General features: G+C 34.1%; 1 protein-coding gene across 1 annotated transcript; it reads right to left on the reverse strand.

The window, feature by feature from the left end:
- Positions 1–14,209: 14,209 nt before the first annotated feature.
- Positions 14,210–16,939, reverse strand: LOC142639636 (uncharacterized). The gene has a single exon (XM_075813786.1). The coding sequence runs from the start codon at positions 16,937–16,939 to the stop codon at positions 14,210–14,212; it is 2,730 nt and encodes a 909-aa protein (XP_075669901.1).
- Positions 16,940–27,225: the final 10,286 nt, after the last annotated feature.

A 27,225-nucleotide genomic window follows, 5' to 3' on the forward strand; every position in this document is an offset into this window, starting at 1 on the left:
GGCTGGCAAAATTGTCTTCACCAATGCTGTCTCTACAGCTATTCCAACATACATCATGCAAGGCACTATCCTCTCTAGTAGAATCCATAATTCTCTAGACAAAATCAATAGGAACCTTGTAAATTGGAGGAAGGTGACTAGACATAAAAAAGATGGGGGGCTGGGTATTAAGGCTACCAAACAAAAAAACCTATCCCTCACCACTAAGCTGTGCTGGAGGTTTATGTTGGGAAATTTAGACTCCTGTTGATAGAATTAACAAGTTTTAAACCCAAGTTGTTAATTAAATATATTATGAATAATCATTGGTTAAACAAACAAACATCAATATCATATCAAAATCATGCACAGCGGAATAATAAATAAGACAAGATATAATGACCCAAGAAAACCAATGAAACAAACTAATTTCACAGTAAAAAACTTGGGGGAAACCCTTCCAAAAAAGTAATTCACTATAATAAAGAGAAGTTTTAGATCTAGTACAAATCTTTTGTCCCTAGACTCTACAATCCCAGTAGATGAACTTACGGTAGAAACTTTCTACCGCTTCAGAACCTCTAAACTCTTCAATATATGAACTCTCCACCCACAATCACAGTTGGAACTTCCAACTATCTTCAAGAACCTCTTGAAGGTTTTCCTCACAATAGCAAGACTATGGTAGTTGTTATGACTTCAGCTTCTTCACCAATGGAATCTTCAGATCTACTTTGAAACTCTTTAGTTTGGTGAAATAGAGAAAACTTTGTTACAAAACCCTAATCGCATAAACAGAGTGTTTCTCTCTCTGAAAAATCTTCTAATAGATGGTTTATGATGTCCTTTAAATACCAATTCAAACGGATCTCAATGCAAGCTTCAAACGAATAAGTTATGGGCTTTTTCATGTTGCTAATTTTTGTTGATTTGAGAAGCTCGATCTTTCAAGATGCTATTGAGACTTCTATCTAAAACAAAATCTCAATCTATCAAGCTACTATCGAGGAGACAGGAAGTTTCAGCTTCTATCGAGAGGTATCGAGACTTCTATCAAGATACATGTTAAAAATGTGTTTTCTTGAACTTTTCTTGAACAAACTTTGTGTCTTCAATTTGGTCTTCAATTACAACTTTAAGACACAAAAAAACTCAATAAAAAACACATATTTTATCATGGTTAACAATACCAAAACACATGAACCTAACAATCTCCTCCTTTGTTAACCCATGACAAAACCTCAAGTACAGAAGTAAGTCCAATACAATAATAACCCAAATACAATGAATGAACCCATATTCAAATACACTAGCCTATCTAAAAACAACCAGTCCTATAGCACGAACTAGGATTAACTATTTTAATTGGCTTCATACCTGTCTTTCCTGAAAGCACTTAACAAACATGTTATGGGCACCATATGGAAAACAATGACAGATAATGAACAAGTAAATTGCGTTTTGTCATAGGATATGTCAATTACATAAAAATATGAACCTAACAATCTCTCCCTTTGGCAATCCGTGAGAAAACCACTAGAGTACATTGAATGTCTTAAAATACATTCTACCCAAGATTATAAAATAAGTCTAGTCTAAAAGATCTAAACTTTGAAAGTTGCTGCAAGAAGAAGGCTCAGAATCTCGACTTGGCTTTAGCTTGTCTTTTCTAAAAGGCACTAAACAAAACATATCAAGGTACCATGTGGAAAACAATGACAGGTTAAATAAACAAGAAACATGTGTATAAAGTGAGAAAAGAAACAACGCATGTGAGATAAAAAGTGAAACACATACATCATCATCATATATAGAAACAACACATGATGTATGTAAAATGGTAATAAAATCAAAAGATACACAACACAAAATATATCAATATCAAAGTGTATCAAGCTAACTCTCCTCCTAAGTTAGTTACATCAAAGATTTTCTTCCCTTTAACATGAAGTTCTCCCCCTAAATCTATTACTTCCGCTGAGGAATGACATTCAAATCTCAAAAATTCTCCCCCTTTTTGACACGATTGTCGAAGGGCATAAAAAGCCAAAAAACTTGACCAAAGATAGACAAAAAACTGACATAAAGGGAACAAGGAGAGCAAAGAACCATAGACCTACAAGAAAAAACATGAAGACAAGATGCTACGAACACAAAGGGAATAAAAATGCAAAACTTAAAACTCCAATAGACTTTTTAAAGCAAAAACAGAAATTTTTGTTTAAAAAAAAAAAAAGAATATACTCACACTAGTACAAGAGTAACTTTAAATGGCCAAATCACATTGTACTTGTACAATAGTATCAAGAGTAGCAAAGAGTATGCATTTTGTGTGTGAAACTTTTGCAAGAAAGCATAAGTATCTCATTATATAAAGAGTAATGATATAAGAAGATCAATTACATTCACACATAATCATAACTATTTGATGGGGGCTATCACCTTCGAGGTACATCATATAACTCCCACATCTTCTAGAAGCACGCTTGCAACCATATTTAAAGTATTTTTATTCTTTTTGCTTTTTATGTTCTTTGCATATTTTTTCTTTTAAGCATATCACGCATGGGCATATAAGAGAGAAAAGAAAATAGCCAATTTTGTAAGCTTGAACATCCTTATTTTGCTGTGCAAGTGCTACACCTCACCAAGCACGGCTTTTATGAATTGCACACAAATATTTTATGATTGACGAGTTTTAGTGGTAAGATAATTATTTATGTCTTTCTCTTAGGATTTTCTAGTCCTTCTCGTCAAAAAGAGTGATTCAAGATATGATAGATAAGAGATCAACCAAATCATAAAAATCACATAAGACGAGCCACAAAGCTCACATTGCTTAGTTGTGCATGAAAATGCTCATCTAAACTACAAGAGATACAAAGTTAAGAAACCTTATTTCAATGGCTATCCAAAAGTACACAAGTACCAATATACACAAAATATACATTGTTTTTGTATTTTTCAAAAAAATTCTCTTTTTTTTTTTTTCTTTTCTTGAAAGCAATAAAAGAAAAAAAAATACAAATGCAAAAATAAATAAAAGCAAAAACAATGCAATGCATGAAACACAAGAAGGAATAAACAAAAATGTCCTACTTAAGATAGGAAGAATTAAAGCAGAGGAAAAAAAAAAAAAAAAAAAAGACAATTAAGTCTTGAAATCCTTCTTCACCCATACAGCTTTAGTCTTAGGCTGTGAAGATGTAAAGGCATGGGTCCTAGCATGTCTACCGGGGGACATTGAGGAAATAAAATTCCCCTTAAATTGAGTTAAAAAGTTCAAAACTTTTAATTACTCTCCAAACAAAGGTGTAGAACCTTAAGAAGTGACCTGAGACCTTTTTGACACTTGCTTATGAGGATACAACTTGAAACAATTAGGGCGAGTGTGTCCAAGAACGCCACAATGATGACAAACATGAATAGTTTTAAAACTACTAGATTTCCTAGAATGAGGTTTAACAAAGAATTTAGAATTAGATATATCAATTATGGATTTTTTACCTTTATCGACCTTCTCAAATTGAGGCACAACAACAGTCTTTGAACCAGAAGTTGTAGAAGAAGAGGGGCCGAAGGAATCAACATATCCTAAGCCAGTTTTATTAGAACTAGGCCTTTGAGCACTCAAAACCTAATCAAGCTTTGCACTAGACATCCTCTCTATTTGAGTTCTAGTTTGACTAAGCTCAACCTCAAGATTCTTGACCTTCTCATCTAATGAGGTGTTCTCCACAACAAGAGTCTCAACTAACCTAGTGGTCTTATTTGACTAACAGATCAGTTTTTTCAATTTTTACCTCATTAAGTTCTTACCTACAAAGATAGGAGGTCTTTTCAGATTTTATATATTCAGTGCACAACTTATCATAAGCTTCCTAAAGGGTCAACTTCTTAGAGCTTCATCACCAGAAAAATCCTCACTATCACTAACATTCTCCACAATCACCTTCTCAGTTATGGCAGCAAAAGCCATATAATTACCATATTCACCCTCATACTCATTAGAAAGATCATTCTCAATATCACTCAAAGTGGCAACCAACACTTTACCTTTTTATTTCTTTGTCTTTTTCTTCATAAGTTAGTTTGGGCAATCTATCCTCATATGACCAAAACATTTACACTCATAGCACTGGATGAGGGGTTTTTCACTCTTACCCTTCTTACATAATTCAAATTTCCTAGGAGTTTTGTTCTTATCATTTTTCCTATATTGGAGAAGTTTTCTAATCTTCTTAGCCATGAAAGTTAAGTCCTCAGCCTCATCTTTATCTTCTTCTTCAGAGTCATCACTCTCTTCCATTATACCCTTAAGAGCCATGCTCCTACTCTTTCCACCCTTTCCTATTTTACGTAATCCTATCTCATAGGTTTGAAGGTTTCCTACAAGCTTAGTTAAAGGAATTTTATTAATGTCCTTCGCTTCTTCAATGGCAGTGATCTTGGCATGGAATATTTCAAGTAGGGACCTAAGGATTTTTCTAACAATTATGGGTTCTACTATAGATTATCCAAGATTGAAGGCAAAGTCCACAATATCCTTGAGTTTAGCATTAAACTCATTAAATGTCTCATCCTCCTACATCCTTATTTCTTCAAAACTACTAGTGAGTCTTTAAAGCTGAATAGTCTTCACTGCCTTAGTACCTTCATAGATTGTCTCAAAAATGGTCCATGCTTCTTTAGCAATTTCAGTGGATGATATTTTCTTGAACTCTTCATTAATCACACCACTAAACAAAGCAGTCAAAGCCCTACTGTTAAAATTTGTAGTTTTGATCTTGCCATCATCCCAAATAACAGGAGGGTCACTTGGTTTCTTCCAACCATACTTTTTTATCAAGAGCCTACAAAAAAGCTTTCATACAAACTTTCCAATACACATAGTTAGTACCATCAAACAAAGGAAAAATCAAAAGAGATTTTCCACAATCCATGACAACTGGGGTCAAAGAATCACACCCAGGAAATTAATCTATTCAGAGTGTACCCGCTCTGATACCACTTGTTGAATAATTTAGATCCCGATTGATAGAATAAACAAATTTTAAACCCAAATTGTTAATTAGATATATTATGACTAATTCTTGGTTAAACAAACAAATATCAATATCATGACAAAATCATGCACAGCAGAATAGTAAATAAAACAAAATATGATGACCCTGGAAAACTAAAGAAACAAACTAGTTTTACAGTAAAAAACTTAGGGGAAAACCTTTGTCCCTAGATTATACAATCTTAGTAGATAAACTTACAACAAAAACCTTCTATCGCTTCAGAACTTTTGAACTTTTCAATATATGAACTCTCCACCCCCAATCACAATTGGAACCTTCAAATGACTTCAAGAACCCCTTGAAGGTTTTTCTCACAGTAGCAAGGCTGTGGTGGTTGCTATGACTTCAATTTATTCACCAATGGAATCTTCAGATCTACTTTGAAACTCTTTAGTTTGATGAAATAGATAAAACTTGGTTACAAAATCCTAGCTAGATAAATGGAGTGTTTCTCTCTTTGAAAAACCTTCTAATAGATGGCTTATGATGTCCTTTAAATATCGATTCAAACAAATCTCAATTCGAGTTTCAAACGAATTAGTTATGGGCTTTTTCGAGTTGCTAATTTTTGTTGATCCGCGAAGTTCGAACTATCAAGGTGCTATCGAGACTTCTATCGAGCTACTATTAAGGAGACAGTAAGTTACAACTTCTATCAAGGGGTATCGAGACTTCTATCGAGGTACATGCTAAAAATGTGTTTTTCTTGAATTTTCTTGAGCAAACTTTGTGTGACTTTAAGACACATAAAAACTCAATAAAAGACACATAATTTAACATGGTTGACAATACCAAAACATATGAACCTAATAGTTTAAAAAAGTAAAGGGGGTCTTTGGGCTGAGACCTTAACGAAGAAATACCAGAATAGAAATCACCCTAGGAAATATGGTTTCTCTAGAACCTGGACAACCATAACAAAGAGTGAGAATATTTGTACAAAGAATTCTCAGTGGCTCATTGGGAGCAACAGCAACCTATCCTTTTGGTATGATAAATGGAGCAAATTTGGGACCCTTAGAAGTCTTATCCAAGGTCCTCTCACCATGTGAAAGCAACCTCTTGGTAAGAAGCCATTGTGGAAGGGGTAGTGGGTTATCCCTCCAATATCCTTTGTTATTCCAAGTAATATGTTAATGAAGTTGAAAGCTATTTCCCTTAGAAAAGCTTTTGTTTGTGATGATATCCTTAGCTAGGATGGTAAATCTAAAGGCCTTTTTGACTCAAAATCAACCTACAATCTAGCCTTTGAGGATGGCACCAATGACAGCCCCTTTGAAGGAAAATGGATATGGAAACTTAACTATTTTCCAAAAATTCAAATATTCCTATGGAAATGTATACATAACAACCTACCTGTGAAAGCCATTCTCAACCATAGAGGCATAGTTGAAAGTCCTCTTTGTTTACATTGTCCTAATCCTAAAAATATTATCCATGTTCTTAGAGATTGCTTTGTGGCCAAAAGCTCCTGGATTGGGGTTGGAATTGATGGTTCTAATACTGAATTACTTCCCCTTGCTCTACCTGGTTGAAAGTTAACTCTTGCAAAGAGACTCCCATGCCTAATAAACCTTTCCTATGGAATTCATTCTTCCTTTTTAGTATTTGGAATTTATGGCTTCAAAGAAACAGATGCAGCTTCCAAAATATCCATATAAACCATTCTTTGATTAGGGACGTTGAATTCATTGCATTTGAATTCTCTTACTTGGTGTCTAACCAAGGGACAACCAACCCAAAAACTAATATTCCAGTGAGATGGGAATTCCTCAAACAAAACTGGTTCAAACTAAATTCTGATGGATCTACTCTTAGATATCCTAGGCTTGCTAGAGTTGGTGGTCTGATAAGAGATCATCAAGGGAGATGGGTGAAGGGTTACACTAGATTTATAGGTTGGGCTAACATCATTGAAGCTGAGTTGTGGGCAGTAAGGGATGGCCTAATCCTTTGCTTGCAATTACAACTCCAAGCTATTGAAATTGAGCTTGATACTAAATATGTGATCCACCTTCTATCAAACAATAAGGTATCTTTGGCTAACTATGCATCTATTATTGATGACTACAGGAACCTGTTGAACCAATTGCCCCTCTGGAAAATCCAACACTGCTTCAGGAAGGCAAATGCCTGTGCTGATGCACTGGCCAAGAAAGTTGTTCCCTTCAACAAGAATTCTATATCCTAGACTCTTCACCTATGGAGCTGTCATGCACGACCTCTCTAGTCTTTTTTGTAATAGACTATGTAACACTTCTGTTGCTGCGACTTAAATAATGCTCCTAAGTGCAGGATTGTCACAAAGGAATAACTTGATAAGTCCGAGGTCAAATCCACAAGGAAAAGGGAATTGATTAGCAAACCACAAGAGAATAAAACTAAAATAATAAAGTTTAATTGAAGAGATTTTTGATAGTTTAGTAAAAGTAATTTAAATTGAGAGAAAATAACAATATATTAAGGCGCTAAGGTTTAGGGATCCACACACAACACATCTATTGGTAGTCTTAACAATATTTATTTTATAACTCAACTAAAATTCATACGAATGATGATCTTAATCGGATGATTTAACGATAAGAACTCAAGAATTAATTGTCAAAGGTAGTTTTATGAAATTGATTGATTTTAGGTAAAACAAAACTAGTGAATTAGTTTGCAGGGAATACTATGCATTTAACGTGCCTCGAGTCTACGATAAATCAAAAGATTATACAGAACTAAACACTTTTCTAGATGAGTAAAACAATCAAAAACATAAAAACATAAGCATTAAAACCAATAAATAATTGTTAAGAACATACCAAAAAACGGTTGGCTTTCACCCCTTGCAAGCCAGAACACAAATAAAACTCTAAAAATTGTAAAGAAACTTTAAGAAAACCTAAATTATGTTCTACAGCAACTCCCCTAAATTTTTCCCTAAAGAGTCTTTAAATAGATCAAGGAATCCTATTACAAGTTGAATTCCCATTTAGAGAAAATCCCAGGTTTTTAGACTTCACTTAACCAACGTTTTCGGCCCATTTAACTTCGGAATTTGGACTTTTGGTAAACTACAACATTCAAGTTAGCTTTCCAGCCCAACTTGAATCATCTCGATTGGACATCTGAGCCAAAAGTTGTGCTTTAAATACTAACTGGTGCACAAGCTAGAATCCTAATCCGAATTAGACTTGGATTTGGTGCAAATTTCCTTTGATTCCTTGCTCCAATTGGACTTGAATTTAATTGGGTTGGCCTTCTTTGACTTCATCATGTCCCTTGTAAAAGTAAAGTCCATTAGCTTTCTTCTTTGCATAAATCCACTTATTTAATTTCATTATCTTACAAAAGACAAATTCACACATTAAAATTCAATTAAGCACAAAATTGATTATTCAGTATTATTCCAAAACCAACTATGAAATGCATGAATTAACTCAAAAATAAGTATGATAATGCTTTCTAATAATGATATAAATATGCAAAATTAAGCTATTATCATCTGTCCATGAGGCTAACTCTTAATTTTTAATATATACCACCGCACACCATTGGTGCAATGGTCACTCTACAAGTGTAAGTGCTTGTAGGGTGTAGGAGGTAAGGGTTGAGGTTCAAATCTCTAGTAGAGAGTTTCACACACGTATTCATTTAGATTATTCTAGAGTAGAATTTCTGTCTTGTATAAAAAAATAAAATGTTTCTAATATTATATCCTTTTAACCACAAAAAAAAAAAAAAAACAAATATGGGTCATTGAAATAACAATCAATTTTATCCTATTATGCTTTGGACTCAAATTCAATAGACTCGACATGTTTTCCAGGTCTAATTGATTTGTAAGAGTAGTTGACAAAGAGGGCCAAGTTTCAAGGGATGGATATGGAGTCCGTCCAACTAAATCTGGATAGCGTGGTTTAATGGTTTTGGGGAAAAAAAAAAACCTAGGTGCTTCGGGAGCAATGCTCCCTCCTCTCACATGAGGGATGGGCCCCACGTGTGAGTTTCACCATGGGACCCACCCCTCATGTGAGAGGAGGCAGCATTGCTCCTAGAGCATGTAAGAATTCAGGAGTAGGTAAAAATTACCCAAGGTTTTGGGCTTCTTTAAGAGCCTTTTGATGCAATGGCGGCGCCACATTATAGTCAGGGTGTTCCTAGGAACACCCTGACTTGAAATTTATATATACTAATTTTTTTTTTACCCTTAAAAAAAAATATGAACACCCTCAATCAAAATTAGGAACACCCTCACATTAAAATATATATATAAATATATATATATATATATATATATATATATATATATATATTTGTTCTACTTTCAAGCCCAAAAAAAAAAAGCCCAAAATAAATTTCAACTAAAATCTGGAAAAAAAAAATTGTAAGAGCAAAACAACAAACGGCATCACGACAAGCCCAACATCAAACCCACAGCAAGCCCAACAAATGACAAAGGAAGCAAACCCACGGTTTCTCAAAAAAAAAAACCCACAATACAAATTAGAAACCTCAAATCAGTTATCAGTAGTTCAGTACATCACTAAAGCTTTTCTCAAAAAAATTTTAAAAAAAATCACTAAAGCTGAAGTATTAAGCAAACCTAAAAAGGAAAAACAGAGCAACAACGCCTACCCTTAGAAGTTAGATCGTTCCAGTCGCTCATTGGACATTGAAGATCGCCAAATCGGTCCAGCTCCAGTCGCAGTCGCTCATCAATGATCGGACATCATCGCCCCTCATCACATTAGAGACAGAGATCAGTCCACATCATCGCAATCGCAGTCGTTCATCGTCGCACATCGCCGTCGCACATCGCCGCCATCGCCCAAGTATTTCTCTCTCTTTTTCTCTCTGACTCTCTCTCAGTCTCTCACTCTCTTTATCTCAAATCTGATATGAATATAGGAAATGAAATAATGAACAATGACTCAATGAGTTACTTATTATTTATGACTCTCTCTCTCTCTCTCTCTCTCTCTCTCTCTCTCTCTCGTCTTTATTAACTTTATGCCTTTGTCTGAACTAGTGAACCGTGATTGGCTCATTAGCTGAAGCACTCAGTTTTTTTTTTTTTTTTTTTTTTTTGAGAAACAAGCACTCAGTTTAACTTTATTAATTTTTTTACTTTTTGAATTTGGCATTTTGCTTTTGGCTTTATCTTATGATTGATTCTTATCCGTTGGTTGGTATGTAATGTGTTGGTGTTGGTGTTGCCATGTTGGACTGTTGGTGTGTGTTGGCGTTGTGAACAGGTGTTGGACTCAGAGACATTAATTGTCTTTTAGTGTTATTGTGATTTGTAAAATTGTGATTGTGAAATTTTCTGATTGGCAGTTAGCTCTTGTGATTGAGGTATTAGGCAGGCTTGTCTATAGAATGGGGTGGGGGTGGATAGGCTGATGGGCACATGAGGCCAGGTAATTGGGTAAAGCAGTGTAATGTGCACATCAGCACATGGAATGTGTAATGTGCACATGACGGACTCTTTTAGCGTAATGTGCAACTAATAAACAATAATTTAATTAATCAATAATTAATTGGGAAAAATAATTAATAATTTAATTAACCAATACATAATAAAAGACAAAAAAAATTAAATTACATTAGGCTAAATAACAATTAATAATTTTATAATTAATGAAACAATAATATAACAAATTATAATTTATAAAAGACAAACAAATTAATGAAACAACTAAACAACAATAATTAATAATTTATTAATATTTCAAGTAAACTTATAAATTATTTTTTATTCTTTTGCTAGAATTATGGACAAATACTTGATAAAAAAATCACGTATCCAAGATTCATCTCTTGTGCAAGATTCATCTTCATCTTCTAAGCCAATTCGTGTTGACTTTAACTTAGAAAATCTTCCTTTAGATCTTGGGTTACGATAAAAGATATCATCTTATCATCCTAATAATCATGATGAAATAAGAAGACATTATTTAGGAAAAGGCCCTTGTCGACCTCCTCATGATTACCCTATATCATATTTTTCCAGAAAGCCCCATTGATTTAGAGCCGAATGGTATGTAACTAGAAATTGGTTGGAATATAGTATAGCCAAGGATGCAGCATATTGTTTTTATTGCTACCTATTTGGGCAAGATGTTGGTAAGCAAGGAGGAGGTGACACTTTTGCAACGAAGGGATTCAAACTTTGGAATTAGCTTGGGAAGTTAGATTCCCATGTTGGAGGAGTTAATAGTGCTCATAACCAAACTGTCAAGAAGAGTGAAGATTTACTGAAGGAAAAGCAACACATTCAAAGTGTTTTGGTTAAGCAATCAAATCAAGATAAAGCTGAATATCGGGTTCAATTAAATGCAATAGTTGATTGCATAAGATTCCTTTTATGCCAAAGATTAGCTTTTCGTGGTTACGATGAATCTCAAGGTTTAAGTGATAAAGGAAATTTCCTTGAGCTTCTACAATTTTTGGGAGATCACAATGAATCTATCAATGAAGTGATGCAAAATACTTGGAAAAATTGCAAGCTTACCCATCATGATATTCAAAAAGACATGGTGAATGCAATTGCACGTGAAACATCCAAAGCCATCATCGAGGATCTTGGCAATGGGTTCTTTTCAATATTAGTTGATGAGTCACGTGATATCTTAGTGAAAGAACAAATGGCACTCGTTCTTCGTTATGTGAACAAAAAAGGAATTATTATAGAGTAGTTCCTTGGTATTATACATGTAGCGAGTACCACCGCTTTGTCACTCATTTGTCACTCAAATGTGCTATTGAAGGTTTACTTTGTGAACATAATTTGAGTTTATCGAGACTACATGGGCAAGGTTATGACGGAGCTAGTAATATGCAAGGTGATATCAAGGGTCTCAAAACTTTAATTTTGAAAGAAAACAAGTCAGCATTTTATGTCCATTATTTTGCTTATCAACTTCAATTGACACTTGTTGCCGTTGCTAAAAATCAAATTAACATTGCTGATTTTTTTTATGTAGTTAGTAATTTAGTAACTGTTGTAGGAGGCTTTTGTAAGAGACGAGATGCTCTTCGAGATGCACAATTTGCCAAAATTAAAGAAGATTTAGAGAAGGGTGTACGTAGAAGTGGGCAAGGTTTGAATTAAAAGACAAATCTTAAACGTCCTGGTGATACACCTTAGGGATCATATTATGGGACTATGCTCAACTTGATTTTGATGTTCTCTATTGTTGCTGATGTACTTGAGATTATTGAAGAAGATGACCTCTCCGACCAAAAAGTTGAAGCTCGATCTATTATGAGGTCAATTCTATCTTTTGAATTTGTTTTTGCTCTACACTTGATGAAAAACATTTTAGAGATCACAAATGAGTTGTCAATAGCATTGCAAAAAAAAAAAATCAAGATATAGTAAATGCTATGGATCTTGTTAAAGTGTCTAAGCAACGATTGCAAGTGATGAGAGATGATGAATGGATATCTTTATTGACTGAAGTGTCTTCATTTTGTGCCACACATGATATTCCTATCTTGAACATGGATGAAATATTTGTAGTTAATGGGAGGTCGCAACGCAACACCCAACAAAATACAAATTTACATCATTATCGTGTTGAGCCATTCTACACAGTCATAGATATGCAACTTCAAGAGCTTAACAATTGTTTTTCAGAGGTGAATACTGATTTGCTAATTTGAATGGCTTGCTTGAATCCAAGTAATTCATTTGTGGCTTTTGATAAGGAAAAGTTGATACATCTAGCAAAGTTCTATCCATATGATTTTCCTGAGACAGATATCTTGACACTTGACTCTCAACTTCAGAATTTCATTTTTGATATGCGCAACAATAACTTGTTTTTAAAGCCTCAAGGAGTAGTGAACTTGCTAAAAAGTTAGTGAGCACGAGGAAGCATGAGACTTATCCATTAGTCTATTTGCTTGTGAAGTTAGCTTTGACCCTTCCTGTTGCTACTACAACAGTAGAAAGAAGTTTTTCAGCAATGAAATATATAAAGAATGAACTGCGCAATCAAATGGGAGATCAGTGGATGAATGATTGTTTGGTTGTATATATTGAAAAAAATGTAGCTTGTAGCATTGATAATGAGACTATCATGCAACGATTTCAAAATATGAAAAATCGTAGAAAGCAATTATAATTTTTATGTATTTACATATTTTTTTATTATTGTTGTCAATATATAAAATTTTCTTTTTATTAGATCATGTAATTTATACTTGTTGAGGAACACCTAGAAAAAATTCCTGAAGCCGCCCCTGTTTTGATGGGCTGCTGAGTTTGTAGGAGTATTCTTCATTGAAACTTGAAACTATTCTTTATCCTTTATTAGGTTAAAGAAGAGCTGACTGGGCTTCAAGTACCATTGAACACACTAGTAAGGCTGTTTATAAGCTTTATGGTTATTGAAACAAGAAACCCAAAAAAAAAAAAAAGTATCAATAATATCGAAAGGCACGGAAATTTCTATCAAACTAATGAATTCACGGGAAATGTCAACAGAGTGATCTTTTTTTCGATTTTTTTTTTTTTTGGATTGACTTGGGTTTATTTCAGAAAGTACACAAAGCAAAGCAATGTGCTAGACTGCCAGTAGCTGCAAAATAAGCAAATCAACGTTCCCTCTGATTCCCATTTTTCACCACCATTTCTTTGTAGTCCAAGAAAATTTTCCCAACTGCATTAGTTCATTTGCTAAAGCTTTAAGGTGTTGGTAATCAGAATGGTAGCTATCAATTCTGTTACAAGCCACATATTTAATTTTATGTGATTATTGATTGGATAAACTTATGTCACCTAGCAACACTAGTGAAGCTAACTGTTCAACACTACACTTTTTCATGGTGCCTGTTAGATAGAGGACACAAGTGTTCTTTTTTTCATGCTGAAGTATCCTAACTGAATCACAAATGCGTGTAAAGGAGGAGTAATATAAAGAGGCAGGGTAAACTAAAAATTATCCGGTTCCTTAATGTCAAAATCAGATTCAAGGAATCTGACCCTTACATGAAACAGAGTACCAGCCAAATAGAAATAAAATCAGCTAGGACATGAATTGAAAGAGGCATAAGCTTAAATACAAGAACGATAACCCAAAGAGATCATACAGCTAATTTACAAAACATACAACATGCTCAATATATGTATAAAGCCATAGATGGGGAATGTAAGATTCCTCTGGCAATTATGCATCACTAACCACAGGCACCTTTTCGTACCCTTCCAACTCTCTAAACCTTCGAGGAAAGAAGAACCGACCACCAAACTTCTGCTGCAAGTAAATGATCAATGCAAAAACCAAACCACCAAGAGGGATAACAACATCCCAAGCAGTGGAATAAAAATCTGCACCAGGATTTGCATATATGTATGACCCTTCATACTGGTGAAAATAATTGTGAGCCCTGTAAAGATCATATGCATGAGGTAGCAATCTGACTAAAGTGTTTCCCATGTAGAATCCACAAGAGAGAGCTCTCTCTCTGGAGTTCCAAAACAGGTTCAGCAGTATTTGAGGCAAAAGAAAACCATCCAAGACCAATCCAGCATAAGATTTCAAGTCACCCCAAAGAGAACGCGGATTGGTACTTCTTAAGGAATAGGTATCCATCACAACATCATTTTCATTATTTCCCCAGTTGGCTATCACAGCGACTAAAGCCCCAGCTGCACATAATGGTAAAACTACAAAGAGAACCCTCTTCTCAGCAATCCACAAAGCCTTCTGATTTCCATCACCCCTTCTTGCTGACCATGTTCTATGCAGAAGACGGAATTGAAACAAGAAAGCTACCATTCCAACTATCCTTACAATTACCTCATTTGCTTCAATCCATCCACCACTGTCAAAGAATATACTTCTCCCACGAGAATTTCTCAGGAACAAGGCTTCAAAGTTGAGCACAAGAGGTATCATGTAGCCCAGAGTTAGAATTGATAGCATGACAAGTGAGGTGAAGGGAAGCACATGAGAATTTCTTTTGACATGAAAGAGTTGAAGTCCCACAAACACACATGAAAGTGTGGTGGAGATAAGTACCATGATGATTTCCGCATCCATCCTCCAAATGGAGGCTTCATCCGTGTAATAAGCATATGCAGAAAAGTCTAAAACTTCGAAGTAGAGATGATCAGACTTGACCCTTGTGCTTTCAATGCTTCCCTTGATTCGACCAGCATTCCTTTTATTTGTTGGAGGGAACTTAATTTTGACAAGAATCTTACAATCTAGAGAATCATTTGTTGGTGCATGATCATTTGAGTCAAGAGTTCTACAGCCTACCATACACAAGCTTCCTGTTTCAGCATCATACAACCCTTCTGCTATGATCTCAACCCTCTTATATGATGTTGAAGATGCGTTGAATGGAGAGATCATAGAGTTCACTGTGATGCCTATGTGGTAGCTGATATTGACTGGACCACTGCTGCTGAAATTCGCTGGCTCTTCAGACTCCACGGAGCTTGAGTACTGATGGAGCTGATTACCAACAGAGATTGGAACAGAATAACCCCAGCCAACTTCTCCTTTTGAATTTTTCACTGACATATCTATTCTCATTTCATTAGAAAACGCATCTGGGTATATTTTCCCTTTGGTTTTAGAAGGATTTGAGCATGACTTCCTCGCTATGTCAATCTTGGAATACTCATACTTCGCAGTAGACTCAACGGCACCTCCTCGATTGCTATCACTTTGAAACATAATCTTATCGAAGTAACCAGATTCATGCACAGATTTTTTGCTCCAAATTTGTCCCACAATGCTACTAGCGCCTCTGATTGACCAGACTTCAGGGAACCTCAAGGTCAACATTGTTGAACAATCGCCAAGATGAGCATCAGAAAAAGATTGTGCCATGCCCATAAACCGGCAAGCAACAATACAGAGCTGATTCTTGGTCCCATCCCATGATCCTTCCCCAACCAGAGTCATTTTGGGACTGAAAGGCCGGTAATAATCAATATAGCTCCCGTTAGCAAACTTCACCAGGACTCGCATCCTTTCTTTATCCTCTGAACATTTGATTTCACTCAGAGACATAATAGTTGGCATATATCCAATACTCTCATCCAAAGGGTTGCTGCAGTTCTTTGCAGAAACACAACCCCCTGAATATTTCAAATTGAATTGATTGATTCTCCTTGAGACAATTGAACAGAAAGTTTGTGGTGGCAGAGAACCAAGTGGCAAGCCTTTTGGAAGATGATCGCTACCACCAGAAAAAGCACGTTTTGAATCATCGGAAACATATGTGTACTGGTAATTCATTTGGGCAAACAACAACATAGAAATTGGTTCAAAGTAGGAATCTTCATTATCAGAACTCAGACTCTGTAAAGTCCCACTAATCAAACTAGTAATATCAGTTGACTTTGTGAGATTAGAGAGCTTAAGAAGTGCAGAAAGCTTAAGCAAATAATCTTCTTTGGAGTAGGTAGAACCTGTTCCAACCGCACAAAGGTTCCCTTTTGGTTCTGACCAGTAACCTTGTAGTTTAAAAGTTACTGAATTTCTTCGACGCCTATCTTGGTAGTAGATATTTGAAACTCCAACTGTCAAACTCAGTTCAACCTTGAACAAGCCTGAGATATCAGTTTCATGAACAGCTCTGGTGCTAAGTGAAATGGAGTTTGAGAAAGGGAGATAGTAAGAATCCGAATTTTGGTTGTGAAGTTTATCACCACCAGTGTAGTAACCATTATGGGTTCGAGGAAGTGGCAATTTTGAGAGTGGAACTTGATAGGGGTGGGAGCCAGCGACAGTTGAAGAACAGTGTTCATAGTAAATATCTTGAGAGGCAGAGGATGAGACAGAGATGACAGAGAAGGTGGTGGAAAGAAAGAAAAGGATGAGAAACCATGGCAGTGAGTGCCATCTTGGTGAATAGTTGGTCATTGCAGAGGTGTTCATGGCTTTGGTAATTGTTTCTTTCTTGTAGAAAAAAGAAGGATGAACAAGAACAACACTGCTGTGTGAAGACTGACCACACACTCATTTATAATAATACACGCTCATTTCCCAGGGCCGGCCGTAGGCTTAGGGGTCATTGCGTAGGCCCTCTTACTAGAGAAGCCCCAAATGTGGGGCAATTTTTTTTTTTTTTTTTATATAAATATTTTTGAAAGATATTAAAATATTTTAATTTATAATAAGATAGAGTAAGAGATAAAAATAAATTTAAATAAATAGGTCTTATAAATAAACGTGTTATTAATCACAAATAATTCAAATAAAAAAATGGCTAAAAAGACTATAAATTTTACTACATAACTTTTATTTATTTAATAAATTTTATATAAGATAAAAATTCTACTCTAAGTGATAAAATGCTAGTTAAAAAAATTATTATATAAAATACTAGTTAAAATTTATTTAAGTGATAACATAAAAACCTTATTTGAAAATTTCATCTTAGACCTCGAAACGCTTGACCGGCCTTGTCATTTCCAACAAGATTTGCTCGTAGATTGTCTCCCTTATTTAATTGTCTTTGTTACTTATGGCCTAGGGAGCTATTTGTTCCAATTGTTTTTAGTGTTTGATTAATATCGTTTTTCTATATCTTCCATTCAAAAAAATAAAAATAAATAATAATACAGCCCTTCTTTCTTGGCTACTTATTGGTTCACCCTCAGGTCTCTCTCAATCAAAAAAAAATTAAAAATTAAAAAGAAAGTCCACTCTCATACTAGTTTGATTGGTTTTCAACAGTTGATTAAGTGTGTGTTTGGATACCGTTTATTTTGCTGAAAACTAAAAACAATAAAAAAAAAAGTAAAAAATTACTGTTCATGCTTGAAAGTACTGTGCATATGCCTGATTGCACTGTTCATGTCCCATGAGCAGTGTAAGAGGCGCTGGACTTAAAAAAATAAAATAAAATAAAAATAAAAATATTATTTATTTTTATTATTTAAATGGACTTAAAAAAATATTTTTATTTATTTTTATTATTTAGAAATAATTTTTTTAGAAATATTATTTATTTTTATAAATTTTACCTGAATGAAATATATAAAAAGAAAATGTAATCTAATAATAAATTTGTTAAATTTTCACCCAATAAAAATATATTGAGTGAAGTTTTATTCTTTATTGTTATTGTGTTTCAAATTCAAATTCCCAAAGACAAAGCCGCTTTTAATTGCCACTTTTAATTAGTAAAAAATGCAAGTAAAAAGAATAACTCAAATTAGAAGATGTTTTCCTAATATTTAAATGGATAAACGAATGCATACCCTTAGAGAAATTGTATTATCAATTTTTTAGTTAATTTGAATCAATTAATGTTTAAACAGCATGACCTTTCTTTTCCTCTGCGTTATTTTTGGTGGATAATTTTGGCCATCAAAATCCATCAAAATTTTTGGTGGATAATTTAGGTCTGAAAAGTCTCGCTATGTGCCATCAAAATTAAAAAGTCATTGGTAAGACCAATGAAGTTGCCAACTTCGAAAACGAGTCCAGCCTACCCATGATAACATTCAAACTTTTATTGACTTTTTGAGTAAACGTTGACGAAGACTTGGAAAGTTCCTTCCCCTCCTTTCAAGACCAAACAATACGTCATGGATGACCAAAAATATGCATTATTATTATTATTATTATTATGGCTTTGCCCATTACCTTAATAGGGGCCAAATGGGACTTCTCCCCCGTGGGACTGTCAGTGAGAGTATTTCCATTGATCATTTTTGCATTAAAAACACACTCCATTGGTCAAAAAACTACCGTAGATAACGAAAAAATCCACCTGGTTATCGATACATGTTTCTTCTTTCTCACATGAAACATGTATCGGTTTATGGGGTTTACACTTATATGAGAGAAAAGAAACATGTATCGGTAACATAGAATAACTTCTCGTAGATAACAACACGTTTTACTAGAGTAACATCTTTTTTTTTTTTTATTGTGGCATCATGTATATCAATTTTTTTTTTTTTTTTGTATTTTTTAATCTTTCTTTTGTAGACCCATGTTAGTATAGCAGCATGCGAATAAAAAATATGTTATTTTAATGTATAAAAATGTAAAGTAAAGAATAAAATATACAGTGTGCTGTAAAAGTAATTTCGAAAAATAAATAAAGTGAGTTTAGGTAATATAAAATGTTTTTTTTTAAGAAGCATATAAGAATGATCTGAGCATTTACTTGAAAAAACCGAAAAACCAAAAGAAAAAAGTGCAGCACAACAATTGCTTATCACATGCGTACTTTAATAATAGTGATGAATTAAGTTAAGGGGATGTTTGGTTCAAATAATGTAATGTCACATCAATATATATATATAAAAGCAGAGACATCGTGCAGAAGTGCATAAGGTTCTGCCATGTGTCACTTTGTATGAGTACTTTTTCGTTTAGTCTTTCACCTTCCATCTTCTTATTAACGATTAGTTTAAGCCATAAATGTAGAAAATTACTAAAGATTTGGTTCTACTTCCTTTTCCAACTTTTTGAACTCTTTCATTTTTAATATCATTAATTTAAGAAATGAAAGGTTTTCTCCATTCAATGTTAGTTTTCATATTCTTTTATATATTCCAGTTTCACAAAATATCAAAAGGCCAAAAGAAAAATAGGACTGGAGAGATAGAGAGACAAAGAGTTAGAAATTAGTGTAAAAAAGAGTATGAAATTGTCTTTGGTTTCAGGTGCATATGCTCTAAACTCCTTAACAATACTATCAAAACTTGATACAATGCTTTCATAACATAAGGGGTTTCTAAAAGGTATGTGCTTTTTGTTTTTATTTATATTTTTAGAAAGTGTTTAATCTTTGTAAGTGATTAAGGTAATCAGACGTAAGTAAACTCATTAACAACACTATCAAAGCTTGATACAATCTTTTCACAACATATGAGGTTTCTAAAAAGTATGTGTTTTTTTGTTTTTATTTATATTTTTGGAAAGTATTTAATCTTTGTAAGTGATTAAGGTACTCAGATGTAAGTAAAATTAAACGTAAGATACGAAATAGTATAAGTTTATATTTCCCTATTCAATTATTGTTTTATTTTTAATCTCTTGGCATGTATATTTAGTTTTAAGAATTAGAAATTATAAACCTTAAATTTTAGATGTTTAGCCTTCAAAAGTTTACGTGTTTTCTTTAAAAAAAAAATACTTCTAAAGAAAAGAAAAGGAAATAATAAAAAAAATTATATTGGAAATAGTCAAATGTAAGAACTAAATATATATGTACATATGATCAAACATAAAAGGGCATATAGTGATATTTTTAAAGTCTAATTAATTATGGTTACTTATGGATATATTGTGTTACAATTTTTTTCATTCATTATATTTTAGTGATGTATAATACATAATCGAAATTAATTTTTCAAACATTATAACACATATGAGTATTATAGAATAACTAATAACGAACACGCGCATCGCGCGGGACATCCACTAGTTATATTGTAATGTCACATTCTTGGAATCTTAGATTCCTGAAATTTCATTACAAAAATATAATATTACAATGTTTGGTTCATTAGTTACATTCTCATTATATTTTACAAATGCAACACTTCTTTTTTACATTGAATTTTCAAAAATGTCCTTTCAAATATCTCAACAAAATTTTAATTTTTTAAAAAATTAAATCAAACCTTCACTTTCACACCAAACAAACAACTCAAATCTACAAAATAACTTAAACATAATCCTCACTTTCCTATACTTTCTCACCAATTAAAAAGTTAGATTCACAAGATAGACAAAATTTTCTCACTCAAGCCACCATATCAACCTGATTGAAGAGAGAGAACTCATGAGTAGGAGAGAAAGAATGAGGGATTGGGATTGAGAGACACCATCACAATAGCGATCACTAGCTATGTAGGGCAGAGATTGGTGGTGACAACACAAGGAATTTCGGCTATGAAGTTTAATCATAGAGAGAAAGAGAGGAATTATTGGTCAATTCATCTACAACCCTAGAATCCTCCACACCAAACACAACAGTTTAATTCCTAACCAAACCAACCCAATCCACAACCGCAATCATCAAGCTTGATCAAGCTGCTATGGTGGCTTCTGTAGATCGTTACAACTCTGTCATGGAGCACTAGTAATTCAATTGGACGACATAGATTACTTTGGAAGACAATGATTTCTTTGTCATGGAGAGAACGTCACTATGAAATAGAAGAAAAAGAGGAAGAATCTCTATAAGTGTATTTGGTTGGGATGATTTCAGGAGAGATAGAAAAGGGAAGGGGAAAAGAGGAGAGAAAACACTTTTTTGGGTTGTTTGGTTAAAGGGGAAAAGGGGGGGAGATTTTGGTGGAGCCTATGTTTTTTCTCCCCGTGCCCACCAAAAAAATCAATCCCCCATTTCGGAGAGAGTTATGGAGATTAGGATTGAGAGACACCATCACAATAACGATCGCTAGCTGTATAGGGCAGAGATTGGTGGTGACAACACAAGGAATTTCGGCCATGAAGTTTAATCCCAGAGAGAAAGAGAAGAATGTATGGTCAATTCATCTACAATCCTAGAACCCTCCACACCAAACACAAAAGCTCAATCCCTAACCAAACCAACCCAATCCACAACCGCAATCGTCAAGCTTGATCAGGCTACTATGGTGGCTTCTGCTAATCATTACAACTCAGTCTTGGAGCACTAGTAATTCAATTGGACAACAAAGATTACTTTGGAAGACAATGATTTCTTTGTCATGGAGAGAACATCGCTATGAAATAGAAGAAAAAGGGGAAGAATCTCTATGAGTGTATTTGGTTGGGATGATTTCAGGAGAGACAGAAAGGGGAAGGGGGAAAGAGGAGAGAACACACTTTTTTGGGTTGTTTGGTTAGAGGGGAAAAGGCGGGGGGGGGGGGGGGTGGGCAAATTTTGGTGGAGGCTATGTTTTTTCTCCCCGTGCCCACCAAAAAAATCAATCCCACAATTCAAAGAGAGTTATGGAGATTGGGATTGAGAGACACCATCACAATAGCGATTGCTAGCTATGTAGGGCAGAGATTGGTGGTGACAACACAAGGAATTTCGGCCATGAAGTTTAATTGTAGAGAGAAAGAAAGGAATTTATGGTCAATTCATCTACAACCCTAGAATTCTCCACAACAAACACAAAAGCTCAATCCCTAACCAAACCAACCCAATCCATAACCGCAATCGTCAAGCTTGATCAGGCTACCATGGTGGCTTCTGCAGATCGTTACAACTCAGTCTTGGAGCACTAGTAATTCAATTGGACAATAGAGCTTACCTTGGAAGACAATGATTTCTTTGTCATGGAGAAAGCGTCACTATGCAATAGAAGAAAAAGAGGAAGAATCTCTATGAGTGTATTTGGTTGGGATGATTTCGGGAGAGATAGAAAGGGAAAGGGGGAAAGAGGAGAGAAAACATTTTTTTGAGTTGTTTGGTTAGAGGGGAAAAGGGGGGGAGATTTTGGTGGAGCCTATGTTTTTTCTCCCCGTGCCCACCAAAAAAATCAATCCCCCAATTCGGAGAGAGTTATGGAGAGATAATTGGTGTGGGAAGAGGGTAGATGGAAAATGACTCATTTACCCCCTCCCCCCCCTCCCCCTCCCCCCCTTCAAACTAGAAAGCTTTTTTTTTTGCTTACATCCTACCGTGTATGGTGAGGATGTTGTTTTGTTACATTCTTTTTTTTTTTCTCCATATCAAATGACAAGTTTTTTTTTTCTTTTGCTAGATATTTTATTAATTACGTTAGGTTGCAAGTTTGTAGTAATTAAAAAAATTAATTTTTATAAACTATGAAAATTTTGTTTTTTATGTAATAGGGGCATGAAAGTAAATTTACACAAACTACATTTTCTATCCTCTTACTTTTCTTCTCAACCAAACAAAAAAATTTTCAATCCCTTCAGTTTTCCACCCCGTCAACCAAACGTATTGAGAGAAAACTTTAATCTCTTTTTATCCCCTCACTTTTCACCCCCTCTCAATTTTCTATCCGTCCAACCAAACGAACTCTAGGTGATCTCCATTTGGCTACTAAGAGAAAGTGAAAGAAAAGTGAAAATATAATTATTTGTTTTTTGAATTTTTCAGTTCCTTAAGAGATTCAAAATCTAGGACTATGTTGTAAATAGAATTTATTAGTGTTGAAAATTTTGACAATTGGATAAATTATTCCATTTTAGAGATTATCTTCATTTACTAAAGTCAATGACATTACCATAATGTGGAACTTTTCATAATCTTAGATTACCATAATATTTCCTCAAAAAAAATATTACCATAATATTATGTATAATTTAATTTTTTAATGAACCAAACACAATAATGTTCACATTACAGACACATCCATATAATGTGACTATAATGTTCATTACATTACGGCCAACCAAAAGCTCTCTAAAAATTTAATGATAGACTAAGTGTGTATTACCTTATTGGGCATATGAATTCATTACAAAAAATATATCTCCAAATTGTTGGAAGTTAACCAAAATCGTTCAGGGCCCGTTTGGTAGAGGAGTTTAAGTAACGTTGTTTGTATTTTTTTGAAATACGTGTGGGTAAAAAAGTGTGTAGAAATTCGTGTAATGTTGTTTAAAAACTAAAAACATGCTACTAAGATGTTCTACCAAACGGGGCCTCAATTTTGGAGTTTTTATGTTCTATATCTCAAAAACTTTGTTACAAAATGTTTTAGGTCCAAAAACAAACTTATGATACATCATCTACCAAATAGGTTTCTAGACAAACAAGACATGAAGAAGACAAAGTCGTCACCCATCCTATACCACCATCCAACGAGCTGTTGGGAAAAGCAAACTAAATATATTATTCCTTCCATACCTTTTTTTTTTTTTAAGAATCTCCTTACATATTAATACTTTTTTTTTTTTTTTTTTGGAGAGATACTAATACTAATTTAATTGCATTGGGCCCCTCAAAAAACTTAGTTGCCTTGGAATAGTACGATTATTATTAAAAAAAAATACAAGGGGCCATGGATGGGCTACACACCGTTAACATTTCCCAAAAATCAATTGACTAATTGACTTCTTCTCCCCCCCCCCCCCCCCCAAAAAAAAAAAGAAAAAAAAAAACCTTGGAATTGAGTCTTACTCCGAACCAAAGATTTCTTGCTTATAAAGAAAGAATTACTTTTGCTTACTAGCCTTTAAGCAGAAAATGAATTTTTGGAGAGACAAAATAGTCACATAGAGGAGGCGGAGACCACTAAGATTGTGGCTTCATTCATACCTCAAGAAGCATTGGGCGAGAAATATACAACGGCTGCATTTGGCTCTATGTAAATCGAATTCCAAGTGTAAAATGAATGCAGTGGAAAATGAATTCTGGTAAGGAAAATGAAATCTGGGCGTTTGGTTCTACAATGAAAAATAGTTCGGAAAATGATTTTTGATGTTTGGTAACATTCTGAAAATGCTATTTTCCTACAAATTTTTCACATTTTCTTAGCTTCCAAACAAATTTTATAACAGAAAATTTCAAAATATACACTTAACACAACCAAAAATCAAAAGTACAAAGAGAGATACTTGGTGAGAGAATGAGGAAGAAAGAGTGGAAGATTAAGGGAAAGAGAGATAGATCGGGAAAGAGAGAGATCAGAGTGGATGGAGGACGACGACGGCCAGATCAGGTGGGTTTGGGGGTGGAGTGGAGTGGGCTGGTGGTCGGTGGCGGCTAGATCAGTGATGTTGAGCAAGAGGGAGAAGAAGAATTGAGGAAGAAGAAAGGAAAAAGAGGAAGCTTGGCCGGCGCAATCTGGGCAGTGGGGGCGACACGATCTGGGCTGGCCGGAGCTTGGCTACACGACCACCTGTGCTCTCTCTCTCTCTCTGAGTCCTGAAAATCATTTAAAGGTAAAATAAGGGCTGCATTGCTTTTATGGCAGAAATGGGTGTTTTTACAGTCAATGTACAATTGATTTTCCATTTGACCATATTTTCTGTTAGAGCCAAACACACACAAAGGTGTAAAAGTAATTCCTGAATTAGTTTTCAGCTGAAACAAACGCAGCCGAAATATATTTAGTTTTACGTTTCGAAACTTGAATCTGAATTTGGATTCTAAATCAATATATTTGAAATGATATTTCAAATCCATTAATTTTAGATATTATTTTAGATTCAATGACTTTAAAGTTCAAAATTTTTGGTGGATTTATTAAATCTAAATTGTTGACCTTTTTTAAAAGAAAAATGCTACATCTACAATATTTTCATAACACGTTTACAAAAAATTCTAAATAACAAGTTGTTATTGGTTGTCAATGGTGGGCAAAAAAGTAATTTCAATGATAAATTCAAATTAGAACCAATAACAACTTACCACCTAAAATTTGTTGTGAAAATGTTATAAAATATTGTGGACATAACACTTCTCTTTTTTTAATCATTCAAAAGTATTTGGATTTTAATAACCCAAATCTAAATCCACATATCCAAATCCTATCATCAGCATTTGAGATTTTATAATAGAATGCATATCATCCAAATACTTGACTCTTTTTTTTTTTTTGGTCTTTGGAGAGTCCATCTTGTTCCTTCCATACTAATTTAATTGCATCGAAAAAAAATACGAGTATAACTTATAGGGGGCCGTGGACGGGCTACGCAAAGTTGCTAAAAAATCATCAATTAACTAATTGACAAAAGCCCTACATGAAAAATGTCTTTAGCACTTAACGTGGAATTCCAGTACAGGTGAAGAAAACAACACCATCCAATAATTGGGCTAAGATTAAATGATTCAAAGAACTAAAAAGACCCCTAATAGCAACAGTAAATACTTAGAAGACCTCAACCATCACGGTTTATTAGAAGAAGCTGTCATAATTATCAATGAGCCTGGAGTTGACACTTAACACAAAGAATCCCGCAGCTTATATAAATAATTCATTTTGCACTTTACCCTTTATTAGAACAACAGGAATGATTTATTGTTTTTTATGAAATAGAGATTGAGAGTAAATTTATACAAATTACATTTTTTATCCTCTCACTTTTCTTCTTAGCCAAACAAAAGAATTTTCATTCCCTTCATTTTTTCACCCCTGCAATCAAACATATTGAGAGAAAACTACAATCTCTTCTATCCCCTACTTTTTCACCCCTTTTCAATTTTCTATTCTCCCAACCAAACAAACCATAGGTGATCTCCGTTTGGCTGCCAAGAGAAAATTGTGAAAGGATGAGAGAAGATGAAAGAAAAGAGGAAATATTATTATTTGTTTTTTGGTTTTTCAGTTCCTTAAGAGATTCAAAATCTCACATATGTCCAAAAAATTAAAATAAATCCAAGACTATGTTGTAAATAGAATTTATTAGTGTGGAAATTTTTTTTCAATTGGATAAATTATTCCATTTCAGAGATTATCTTCATTGAATAAAGGCGATGACATTACAATAATGTGAAAATTTTCATAATCTTAGATTATTGTAATATTATGTATAATTTAATGAACCAACATGGTAATGTTCACATTATGAACACATCCATATAATGTGACTACAATGTTCATTACATTACGGCCAACCAAATGCTCTCTAAGAGTTTAATAATAGACTAAGTGTGCATTACCTTGTTGGGCATATGAATTAATTATAAAGAATATCTCCAAATTGCTGGAAGTTAACCAAAATCGTTCAATTTTGGAGTTTTTATGCTCTATATCTCAAAAACTTTGTTACAAAATGTTTAAGTCTAAAAAAAACTTATGATACATCATTTACCAAGTTGGTTTCTAGACAAGCAAGACATGAAGAAGACCAAGTGGTCACCCATCCTATACCACCATCCAAGGCCTTTTTTGCCAAACAGCATGATTTTGGAAATATTTAGGAAAAAAGCACTAGGTAAAACTTAATTAGTTATGTAGCATGTTTTTTGGAACTTGAGTTTGTCAAACTTGAGTTTCAAGTAAAACTCGAGTTTACCAAACTCAAGTTCCAAGCATTATGGCAATCTGATCAAACGTAATGCATGGAATTCGAGCTTGGTAAACTCAAGTTTCACTTTGGAACTCAAGTTTGACAAACTTGAGTTCCAAAAATATGCTACATAACTAAATAAGTTTGGTCAAGTGCTATTTGGAAAATGGTTTCTAAATTTATGCTATTTAGCAAACTTTTCCCACTATCCAACGAGATGTTGGGAAATGCAAATCGAATATATTATTCCTTCCATACCTTTTTATTTTTATTTT

Source organism: Castanea sativa, chromosome 6 (genome assembly GCF_040712315.1).
Source record: "Castanea sativa cultivar Marrone di Chiusa Pesio chromosome 6, ASM4071231v1".
NCBI classification, from domain to species: Eukaryota; Viridiplantae; Streptophyta; class Magnoliopsida; order Fagales; family Fagaceae; genus Castanea; species Castanea sativa.

What these genes read in the sequence shown, in the direction of transcription:
- LOC142639636 (XM_075813786.1), bottom strand. Translation starts at nt 16,939, where the DNA reads ATGAACACCTCTGCAATGACCAACTATTCACCAAGATGGCACTCACTG.